This window comes from Salvelinus alpinus, chromosome 24 (genome assembly GCF_045679555.1).
Source record: "Salvelinus alpinus chromosome 24, SLU_Salpinus.1, whole genome shotgun sequence".
Classification (NCBI taxonomy): domain Eukaryota; kingdom Metazoa; phylum Chordata; class Actinopteri; order Salmoniformes; family Salmonidae; genus Salvelinus; species Salvelinus alpinus.
This window is the reverse complement of record NC_092109.1, coordinates 41,442,129-41,454,325: the sequence shown is the minus strand read 5'-3', so window position 1 is coordinate 41,454,325 and position 12,197 is coordinate 41,442,129. Positions and strand designations below refer to the sequence as shown.

The 12,197-nt window shown below is 44.1% G+C and overlaps 1 protein-coding gene across 1 annotated transcript; it reads left to right on the top strand.

The window, feature by feature from the left end:
* Positions 1–5,213: 5,213 nt before the first annotated feature.
* LOC139551907 (C-type mannose receptor 2-like) lies at positions 5,214–12,128 on the top strand. The gene is made up of 3 exons (XM_071363245.1): positions 5,214–5,544; positions 5,675–6,031; positions 11,445–12,128. Exons 1-3 carry the CDS (start codon positions 5,214–5,216, stop codon positions 11,450–11,452), a joined length of 696 nt encoding a protein of 231 aa, XP_071219346.1. The 3' UTR covers positions 11,453–12,128.
* The last annotated feature ends 69 nt before the right edge of the window (positions 12,129–12,197 follow it).

Here is a 12,197-nt window from a genome sequence, read left to right as displayed (position 1 = left end):
TGTGTGTGTGCTGAACCGTAATTTGAGATGCGTGCAGAATTGACAGCAATATGATGTACATACCAGTGGGAGCCTTTCATATAAACTCAGTGGACAGTTTATCAGGTATACCAGTGGGAACCTTTCATATACACACAGTGGCCAGTTTATTAGGTATACCAGTGGGAGCCTTTCATATAAACTCAGTGGACAGTTTATTAGGTATACCAGTGGGAACCGTTCATATACACACAGTGGCCAGTTTATTAGGTATACCAGTGGGAGCCTTTCATATAAACTCAGTGGACAGTTTATTAGGTATACCAGTGGGAACCTTTCATTGGCCAGTTTGTTAGACATACCAGTGAGAGCCTTTCATATACACACAGTGGCCAGTTTATTAGGTATACCAGTGGGAGCCTTTCATATACACACAGTGGCCAGTTTATTAGGTATACCAGTGGGAGCCTTTCATATACACACAGTGGCCAGTTTATTAGGTATACCAGTGGGAGCCTTTCATATAAACTCAGTGGACAGTTTATTAGGTATACCAGTGGAAGCCTTTCATATACACACAGAGGCCAGTTTATTAGGTATACCAACGGGAGCCTTTCATACACACAGTGGCCAGTATATTAGGTATATCAGTGGAAGCCTTTCATATACACACAGTGGACAGTTTATTAGGTATACCAGTGGGAGCCATGCTGGTTTGTTCTCCACAAGGCTGTCCATCCTCCCCTCATAATGTTGGTTTGTTCTCCACAGGGCTGTCCATCCTCCCCTCATAATGTTGGTTTGTTCTCCACAGGGCTGTCCATCCTCCACTCATAATGTTGGTTTGTTCTCCACAGGGCTGTCCATCCTCCACTCCTAATGTTGGTTTGTTCTCCACAGGGCTGTCCATCCTCCCCTCATAATGTTGGTTTGTTCTCCACAGGGCTGTCCATCCTCCCCTCATAATGTTGGTTTGTTCTCCACAGGGCTGTCCATCCTCCGCTCATAATGTTGGTTTGTTCTCCACAGGGCTGTCCATCCTCCTCTCATAATGTTGGTTTGTTCTCCACAGGGCTGTCCATCCTCCCCTCATAATGTTGGTTTGTTCTCCACAGGGCTGTCCATCCTCCCCTCATAATGTTGGTTTGTTCTCCACAGGGCTGTCCATCCTCCCCTCATAATGTTGGTTTGTTCTCCACAGGGCTGTCCATCCTCCCCTCATAATGTTGGTTTGTTCTCCACAGGGCTGTCCATCCTCCCCTCATAATGTTGGTTTGTTCTCCACAGGGCTGTCCATCCTCCCCTCATAATGTTGGTTTGTTCTCCACAGGGCTGTCCATCCTCCCCTCATAATGTTGGTTTGTTCTCCACAGGGCTGTCCATCCTCCTCTCATAATGTTGGTTTGTTCTCCACAGGGCTGTCCATCCTCCTCTCATAATGTTGGTTTGTTCTCCACAGGGCTGTCTATCCTCCCCTCATAATGTTGGTTTGTTCTCCACAGGGCTGTCCATCCTCCCCTCATAATGTTGGTTTGTTCTCCACAGGGCTGTCCATCCTCCCCTCATAATGTTGGTTTGTTCTCCACAGGGCTGTCCATCCTCCCCTCATAATGTTGGTTTGTTCTCCACAGGGCTGTCCATCCTCCCCTCATAATGTTGGTTTGTTCTCCACAGGGCTGTCCATCCTCCCCTCATAATGTTGGTTTGTTCTCCACAGGGCTGTCCATCCTCCCCTCATAATGTTGGTTTGTTCTCCACAGGGCTGTCCGTCCTCCCCTCATAATGTTGGTTTGTTCTCCACAGGGCTGTCCATCCTCCCCTCATAATGTTGGTTTGTTCTCCACAGGGCTGTCCATCCTCCCCTCATAATGTTGGTTTGTTCTCCACAGGGCTGTCCATCCTCCCCTCATAATGTTGGTTTGTTCTCCACAGGGCTGTCCATCCTCCCCTCATAATGTTGGTTTGTTCTCCACAGGGCTGTCCATCCTCCCCTCATAATGTTGGTTTGTTCTCCACAGGGCTGTCCATCCTCCCCTCATAATGTTGGTTTGTTCTCCACAGGGCTGTCCATCCTCCTCTCATAATGTTGGTTTGTTCTCCACAGGGCTGTCCATCCTCCCCTCATAATGTTGGTTTGTTCTCCACAGGGCTGTCCATCCTCCCCTCATAATGTTGGTTTGTTCTCCACAGGGCTGTCCATCCTCCTCTCATAATGTTGGTTTGTTCTCCACAGGGCTGTCCATCCTCCTCTCATAATGTTGGTTTGTTCTCCACAGGGCTGTCCATCCTCTTCTCATAATGTTGGTTTGTTCTCCACAGGGCTGTCCATCCTCCCCTCATAATGTTGGTTTGTTCTCCACAGGGCTGTCCATCCTCCCCTCATAATGTTGGTTTGTTCTCCACAGGGCTGTCCATCCTCCCCTCATAATGTTGGTTTGTTCTCCACAGGGCTGTCCGTCCTCCCCTCATAATGTTGGTTTGTTCTCCACAGGGCTGTCCATCCTCCCCTCATAATGTTGGTTTGTTCTCCACAGGGCTGTCCATCCTCCCCTCATAATGTTGGTTTGTTCTCCACAGGGCTGTCCATCCTCCCCTCATCCTTCTCTCATCAGTTCCACTTCGTGAACTTGAAAAAGAACTGGATTGAATCTCAGAGTATCTGCAGACAGAACTACACTGACCTGGCCACCATAGATGATGACATGGCAGATATGAAGAAGCTCAATAACACAGTAGCAGCTGATTGGAGAGGATCAGCATGGATAGGGCTGTACATCATTAGCTGGAGGTGGTCTCTGGGAGACAGAGAGTTAGAGGGGGAGGGGTTTTGGGCCCCAGGACAGCCAAATAAAGAAAATACCAATGAGGTCTGTGTAATAATGTCGCAAGATGGGTTTTGGCGTGATGACCCATGTGACAAGGACTGGTACTTTGTCTGCTATGATGGTGAGTTCCCCTGTCCATTTACTTGTTCAGCTATGTTGTGTTACACCAAACAATGGTATTGAGTGAAGACATTCATATTTTATTTTAAGGACCCCATCAGTGGGCAATGCTGCTCCTATTTTACATAATTCCTGTTCTAGAGCGGAAATGCTCATTTCTTTTCCACATCTGAGAAATGAAGCAGGCTACTTATACATATTCACGAATTAGGGGTGGGAAGGAACGTCAAGGTGATTTCCACGTGGAGTGGAGAAACATCAACAAATAGTGCTGACAGCCGTCAGTGTAGTTAGCTAGCATGCTAACCTTACCTAGCATGCTAATTTTATCTGTAGTTGCAAAACAAATGTTTTACCTACGCTATATTAAAAAGATTAACAGCTGGCTAGGCTATGGCTGGACCTGGAGCTGGATTTGTCAGAAGTTGATTTTTTTATGGAAAACCACAGATGGAAACCAGTATCTTCCACCATCTATTGTTATCTCAAAAGATGGTGGAAGATACTGTCATTGTAGTTAGCTAGCATGCTAACCTTACCTAGCATGCTAATTTTATCTGTAGTTGCAAAACAAAAATTCGGCCACCAATCCGCCATAGAAATAGTCAAATGGATAACTATTAAAAGGTTTAGAGACATGTGGTGCAACCGTTGGTACATAGGCTGCAGTACAGCAAAGCCAAATCAGCCCCTGTTCATGGCTCTAAACAGAGGAAGTGAAATGATAGGCTACAATGACTTTGCTCATGATGCACATCGCAAATGACACGTAACAAAATGTAACAACACCCTGAACACCACCAATACATATATAACAACACCCTGAACACCACCAATACATATATAACAACACCCTGAACACCACCAATACATATATAACAACACCCTGAACACCACCAATACACATATAACAACACCCTGAACACCACCAATACATATATAACAACACCCTGAACACCACCAATACACATATAACAACACCCTGAACACCACCAATACATATATAACAACACCCTGAACACCACCAATACACATATAACAACACCCTGAACACCACCAATACACATATAACAACACCCTGAACACCACCAATACATATATAACAACACCCTGAACACCACCAATACACATATAACAACACCCTGAACACCACCAATACATATATAACAACACCCTGAACACCACCAATACATATATAACAACACCCTGAACACCACCAATACATATATAACAACACCCTGAACACCACCAATACATATATAACAACACCCTGAACACCACCAATACATATATAACAACACCCTGAACACCACCAATATATATATAACAACACCCTGAACACCACCAATACATATATAACAACACCCTGAACACCACCAATACATATATAACAACACCCTGAACACCACCAATACACATATAACAACACCCTGAACACCACCAATACACATATAACAACACCCTGAACACCACCAATATATATATAACAACACCCTGAACACCACCAATACACATATAACAACACCCTGAACACAACCAATATATATATAACAACACCCTGAACACCACCAATACATATATAACAACACCCTGAACACCACCAATACATATATAACAACACCCTGAACACCACCAATACATATATAACAACACCCTGAACACCACCAATACATATATAACAACACCCTGAACACCACCAATACATATATAACAACACCCTGAACACCACCAATACATATATAACAACACCCTGAACACCACCAATACATATATAACAACACCCTGAACACCACCAATACATATATAACAACACCCTGAACACCACCAATATATATATAACAACACCCTGAACACCACCAATACATATATAACAACACCCTGAACACCACCAATACATATATAACAACACCCTGAACACCACCAATACATATATAACAACACCCTGAACACCACCAATACATATATAACAACACCCTGAACACCACCAATACATATATAACAACACCCTGAACACCTTATAAGTACTTTTCCTTATAGAAACTTGTGGTTTCTAGCTGCACCAATCAATAAATCAATATTTTCCTATTTTGCAACATCATGGGCATCGTCTTACGGTTGAATTTTTGTTTTCTTTGTTTTAGCTGTTGTGGTACTTTGTTTATATGTTTTTCACAAACAGTTTATTTACAAACATTTGTCTGTAACTATATTGTTTATATGCCATATCTTTTTTTTTCTTTTTTAATAGACCGAAATACGACCAATAATTACATTCTCATTGAAAAATTTATGAATTGGAGTAATGCTGAGAGCTACTGTCAGAAAACATACCAGATAGACCTGGTCAGTGTGAGGAGCGTAACAGAGAAGAAGGCAATACTGAAGACGGTGGAAGAAAACATAAAGAAAACTGGAGAGACAATTACATATAGCGTGTGGATCGGCCTGCATAAATTTCCTGGAGTCTGGAGGAAGTCTGACCAGAGTGTTTCCCCCTTCCAGAACTGGAAGAAAGGAGAACCACAGCTTCACGGAGAGTTCTGTGGTGAAGTTAATTTCCCCTCTGGAGAGTGGAATAGTCAGGGTTGTACCACCGAACTTCCTTTTATCTGCTATGACGGTGAGACACTGACCAAAACAAGATCATTGAGTAGTGATGAAAAGTACTAAACATTGTATTTTAGAATCAAAGTGAACTTAATATATTAACAATCATCATGAGTCTCTGTGTCCCCCTCTTCTTCCTCCAGATGAACTGGTCCTGGTCTCAGAGAACAAGACGTGGTCAGAAGCCCTGTGGCACTGCAGAGACCTGGACATGGAGCTGGTGTCTGCCCACAACCAGAGCATCCAGCACTGGGTCCAACAGAGAGCCAAGAAGGCCTCCACCCCCTTCGTCTGGCTGGGCCTGAGGTACACCTGCACCCTGGACTTCTGGTTCTGGGTCAATGGAGAAGAGTCCTGCTACCACAACTGGGCCGGCGGGGAGGGCTACAACACCATTGAGGAGCAGTGTGGGAACACGGGGGCCATACAGAGAGACGGGGGTCAGTGGGTCGGCAAGTCTGAGACTGAGAGATTCAACTTCATCTGCAGCAACAGTACTGGTGAGATTTGATCTCTTTCTTTCGATGTGTTAAACCTCTCTCTCTACCTACCCCTCTCTACACCTCTACCCCTCTCTACACCTCTACCCCTCTCTAAACCTCTACCCCTCTCTACACCTCTACACCTCTACCGCTCTCTACACCTCTACCCCTCTCTACACCTCTACCCCTCTCTACACCTCTACCCTCTCTCTACCCCTTTACCTCTCTCTCTCTCTCTCTCTCTCTCTCTCTCTCTCTCTCTCTCTCTCTCTCTCTCTCTCTCTCTCTCTCTCTCTCTCTCTCTCTCTCTCTCTCTCTCTCTCTCTCTCTCTCTCTCTCTCTCTCTCTCTCTCTCTCTCTCTCTCTCTCTCTCTCTCTCTCTCTCTCTTCTCTCTCTCTCTCTCTCTCTCTCTCTCTCTCTCTCTCTCTCTCTCTCTCACTAAACATTACACTCACAAAAGTTTCAGAGGAATAGAGACATTTCAGATGTCATATTATGGCTATGTACAGTGTTATAACAATGTGCAAATAGTACAAAAGGGAAAATAAAAACATAAATATGGGTTGTATTTACAATGGTGTTTGTTCTTCATTGGTTGCCCTTTTCTTTTGGCAACAGGTCACAAATCTTGCTGATGTGATTGCACACTGTGGTATTTCACCCAGTAGACATGAGAGTTTAGTAAATGTAATTTGTTTTCAAATTCTTTGTTGGTCTGTGTAATCTGAGGGAAACGTGTCTCTGACGTGGTCATACATTTGGCAGGAAGTTAGGAAGTGCAGCTCAGTTTCCACTTCATTTTGTGGGCAGTGTGCACATAGCCTGTCTTCTCTTGAGAGCCAGGTCTGCCTTTCTCAATAGCAAGGCTATGCTCACTGAGTCTGTACATAATCAAAGCTTTCCTTTCCTTAATAATGGGTCAGTCATCGTGGTCAGGTATTCTGCCACCGTGTACTCTCTGTTTAGGGCCAAATAGCATTCTTGTTTGCTCTGTTTTTTGTTAAATTCTTTCCAATGTGTGTCACGTTCCTGACCTGTTTTCTGTTGTTTTGTATGTGTTTAGTCGGTCAGGGCGTGAGTTAGGGTGGGCATTCTATGTTATGTGTATCTATGTTAGGTTACCTGATATGGTTCTCAATTAGAGGCAGGTGTTTTACGTTTCCTCTGATTGAGAACCATATTAAGGTAGGTTGTTTCACATTGTTTGTTGTGGGTGGTTGTCTCCTGTGTCTGTGTTTGTCGCGCCACACGGGACTGTTTCGGTTTGTTTGTAGTCTGTACCTGTTCGTGCGTTCTTCGTTGTATGTAAGTTCTCATGTCCAGGTCTGTCAACATCGTTTATTTGTTTTGTAGTTTGTTGAAGTGTTTTCATGTTTCGACTTTACTTTATTAAACTTCTTTATGTCTTCACAACACGCTGCGCTTTGGTCCAATCCCTACTCCTCCTCTTCAAGCGAAGAGGAGGAGAACGATCGTTACAATGTGTCAAGTAATTATCTTTTTGTTTTCTCATCATTTCGTTGGGTCAAATTGTGTCCTGGGGCTCTGTGAGTTATTTTTGTGCTTGTGAACAGAGCCCAAAGACCATCGTGCTTAGGGGACTCTTACCATCTGTAGGTGATGGCTTTGTTTTACGTTGTACACATAATTCTACATGCAGAGTCTCAATTTGGTGGTTGTCCCATTTTGTGAATTCCTGGTTGGTGAGCAGACCCCAGACCTCACAACCATAAAGGGCAATGGGTTCTATAACTGATTCTAAAATTTTTAGCCAGATCCTAATTGGGATGTCGAAGTTTATGTTCCTTTTGATGACGTAGAAGGCCCTACTTGCCTCTCATATCGTTCACAGCTTTGTGGATGTTACCTGTGGTGATGATGTTCAGGCCGAGGTATGTATCGTTTTTTTGTGTGCTCTAGAGCAGCGGTGTCTAGATGGAATTTGTATTTGTGGGCCTTTTTTGGAATACTATTATTTTTGTCTTACTGAGATTTACTGTCAGGGCCCAGTTCTGTCAGGTCACAGGTCTGTCAGCTCACAGGTCTGTCAGGGCCCAGGTCTGTCAGGGCCCAGGTCTGTCAGGTCACAGGTCTGTCAGGTCACAGGTCTGTCAGGGCCCAGGTCTGTCAGGTCACAGGTCTGTCAGGTCACAGGTCTGTCAGGGCTCAGGTCTGTCAGGTCACAGGTCTGTCAGGGCCCAGGTCTGTCAGGGCCCAGGTCTGTCAGGTCACAGGTCTGTCAGGTCACAGGTCTGTCAGGGCCCAGGTCTGTCAGGTCACAGGTCTGTCAGGTCACAGGTCTGTCAGGTCACAGGTCTGTCAGGGCCCAGGTCTGTCAGGGCCCAGGTCTGTCAGGTCATAGGTCTGTCAGGTCACAGGTCTGTCAGGTCACAGGTCTTTCAGGGCCTAGGTCTGTCAGGTCACAGGTCTGTCAGGGCCCAGGTCTGTCAGGGCCCAGGTCTGTCAGGTCATAGGTCTGTCAGGTCACAGGTCTGTCAGGTCACAGGTCTTTTAGGGCCTAGGTCTGTCAGGTCACAGGTCTGTCAGAAGCTGTGCAGAAGATCTACAGTACCAGTCAGAAATTTGGACACACCTACTCATTCAAGGGTTTTTCTTTATTTTTACTACTTTCTACATTGTAGAATAATAGTGAAGACATCACAACTATGAAATAAAACATATGGAATTAAAAAAAAAATCTAGTAGTGCGACACAAACAACACAGAGTTACACATGGAATAAACAAACACACAGTCAATAATACAGTAGAACAAGTGTGTAAATGAGGTAGGATAAGGGAGGTAAGGCATTAAATAGGCAATAGTGGCGAAATAATTACAATATAGCAATTAAACACTGGAGTGATAGATGTGCAGAAGATGAGTGTGCAAGTAAAGATACTGATGTGTGAAGGGGCAAAATAAATAACAGTATGGGGATGAGGTAGTTGGATGGGCTATTTACAGATGGGCTGTGTACAGGTGCAGTGATCTGTGAGCTGCTCTGACATGTGGTGCTTAATTTGGGATAGGTGGGGTGCTAGCGCCCCATCTCGACAACATCCGGTGAAATAACATCCGGTGAAATACAAAAATCATACATCATTTAAAATCTTAACTTCTTGTTAATCCAGCCACTTTGTCAGATTTCAAAAAGGCTTCACGGCAAAAGCATATTATGCAATTAACTGAGGACAGCGCCCTGCGTACAAAAGCATTAAATACATTTTCCAAACCAGCACAGGCATCACAAAAGTCAGAAATAGAGATAAAAAAAATCACTTACCTTTGAAGATATTCCTCTGTTCGTAATCCCAAGGGTCCCAGGTACACAACAAATGGTTGTTTTGTTCGATAAAGTCCTTCTTGATATCCCAAAAAAGTCAGTTTAGTTGTCGCGTTTGATTCAGTAATCCCGTTCCACTCGTTCACTCGTTCAACATGCAGACAAAGGAATCCCAAAAGTTACCAATAAACTTCGTCCAAACAAGTCAAACAACATTTCTAATCAATCCTCAGGTACCCTAATATGTCAATAAATTATACAATTTAAGACGGAGAATAGTATGTTCAATAGCGGAGATAAATTACAAAGTGCGCGCCCTCATCCACGCACGCCATGAGAGCCACCTTGAAAAACTACAAATTTGAGCTAATTCTTCAAAAAACAAGCCTAAAACCCTTTCTAAAGAATGTTGACATCTAGTGGAAGCCCTAGGAACTGCAATCTGGGAGGATTAACTTTGAATATCCCATAGACAAGCATTTCAATGGGTGGTGACCTCAACAACAACAAAAAATTCCGGATGGATTCTACTCGGGTTTTCGCCTGCCATATCAGTTCTCTCTCACACACACACACACACACACACACACACACACACACACACACACACACACACACACACACACACACACACACACACACACACACACACACACACACACACACACACACATTATTTTAAGAGTTTTAGAAACTTCAGAGTGTTTTCCATCCAATACTACCGATTATATGCATATCCTAGCTTCTGGCCTGAGTAACAGAATTTACTTTGGGCACGTCAGTCATCCGAACTTCCGAATACTGCCCCCTAGCCTTAAGAAGCTAAAGTTAGTGAGGGAGAGGGAGATATGAGTCTCCAGTTTCATAGATGTTTGCAGTTCGTTCCAGTCATTGGCATCAGAGAACTGGAAGAAAAGGCATCCAAAGGAGGAATTGGCTTTGGAGGTGACCTGTGAAATATACCTGCTGGAGTGTGTGCTACGGGTGGGTTTTGCTATGGTGACCAGTGAGTTGAGATAAGGCGGGGCTTTACCTAGCAAAGACGTATAGATGACCTGGAGCCAGTGGGTTTGGCGACAAATATGAAGCAAGGGCCAGCCAACGAGAGCATACAGGTCGCAGTGATGGGTAGTATATGGGGCTTTGGTGACAAAACGGATGACACTGTGATAGACTGCATCCAATTTGTTGAGTAAAGTGTTGGAGGCTATTTTGTAAATGACATCGCGAAGTCATGGATCGGTAGGATAGTCAGTTTTACGAGGGTATGTTTGGCAGCATGAGTGAAGGATGCTTTGTTGCAAAATTGGAAGCTGATTCTAGATTTAATTTTGGATTGGAGATGCTTAATGTGAGTCTGTAAAGAAAGTTTACAATCTAACCAGACACCTAGGTATTTGTAGTTGTCCACATATTCTAAGTCAGAACCGTCCAGAGTAGTGAAGCTGGACGGGCGTGCAGGTGTGGGCAGCGATCGGTTGAAGAGCATACATTTAGTTTTACTTGGATTTAATAGCAGTTGGAGGCCACGGAAGGAGAGTTGTATGGCAATGAAGCTCGTCGAGGTTTGTTAGCACAGTGTCCAAAGAAGGGCCAGATGTATACATGGTGTCGTCTGCGTAGAGGTGGATCAAGGAATCACCAGCAGCAAAAGCAACATCATTGAGGAATACAGAGAAAAGAGTCGGCCCGAGAATTGAACCCTGTGGCACCCCCATAGAGACTGCCAGAGGTCCGGACTACAGGCCCTCCGATTTGACACACTGAACTCTGTCTGAGAAGTAGTTGGTGAACCAGGCGAGGCAATCATTTGAGAAACCAAGGAATCATGTTTCTCTATTGAGATAATTTCCTTTTAGAACTGCTGGACAAATGTAAAAGGTTCCTGTTTTAATTCATGTAATAAAGTGAGTAAAGTCTGCTCGATATCAAATTAGCAAACCCCCTGAGCCTCTTCCCTGTTTCACACCTGGTAGTTTGGTGGATGGTACATCCAGCTCTCTTTAACCTAGATAGCAACCATCTCCTCTATTCCATCTTTCTGTCTTTCTCCCTCTTGAAATGTATTTCCTGATATTCTCTCTCATGTGAAATGTTTTTCATGATATTCTCTTACAGTATTATATCCTTTGTTCTCTAATCCAGATTACTAGAACCAGACCCTGTTCTCTGGACCAGCTGAACTCTACAGCCCAACACATTGTTCCAGACCCTGTTCTGTAGACCAGCTGAACACTACAGTCCAACACATTGTTCCAGACCCTGTTCTGTAGACCAGCTGAACACTACAGTCCAACACATTGTTCCAGACCCTGTTCTGTAGACCATCTGAACACTACAGTCCAACACATTGTTCCAGACCCTGCTCTGTAGACCATCTGAACACTACAGCCCAGAATGTTCCAGATATATGTCACGTTCCTGACCTGTTTTCTGTTGTTTTTGTATGTGTATGATGGTCAGGGCGTGAGTTTTGGGTGGGCAGTCTATGTTTTCTGTTTCTATGTTGGTTTTGGGTTGCCTGGTATGGCTCTTAATTAGAGGCAGGTGTTTTGCGTTTTCCTCTAATTGAGAGTCATATTTAGGTAGGGTGTTCTCACTGTTTGTTTGTGGGTGATTGTCTCCTGTTTCGTCCATGTCTGTACCATACGGGACTGTTTGGCTGTTCGTTCGTTTTGATGTAGTCTGTTCCTGTCCGTGAGTTCTACGTTTAGTTATGTAAGTTCATGTTCAGGTTTCGTCTACGTCGTTTTCTTGTTTTGTAATTTTGTAAGTGTTTTGTTTTCGTGTTGCCGTCGTATTCAAATAAAGAGATGGCTTATTTCCCTACTGCTGCGTATTGGTCCACTGATCCTTCTCTCCTCTCCTCATCTGAGGAGGAGGAGGACAACAGCCCTT

What these genes read in the sequence shown, in the direction of transcription:
- LOC139551907 (XM_071363245.1), top strand. Translation starts at nt 5,214, where the DNA reads ATGAATTGGAGTAATGCTGAGAGCTACTGTCAGAAAACATACCAGATA. An exon ending in TCCTTTTATCTGCTATGACG is followed by an intron (nt 5,545 to 5,674) that starts GTGAGACACTGA and finishes TTCTTCCTCCAG; the next exon opens with ATGAACTGGTCCTGGTCTCA.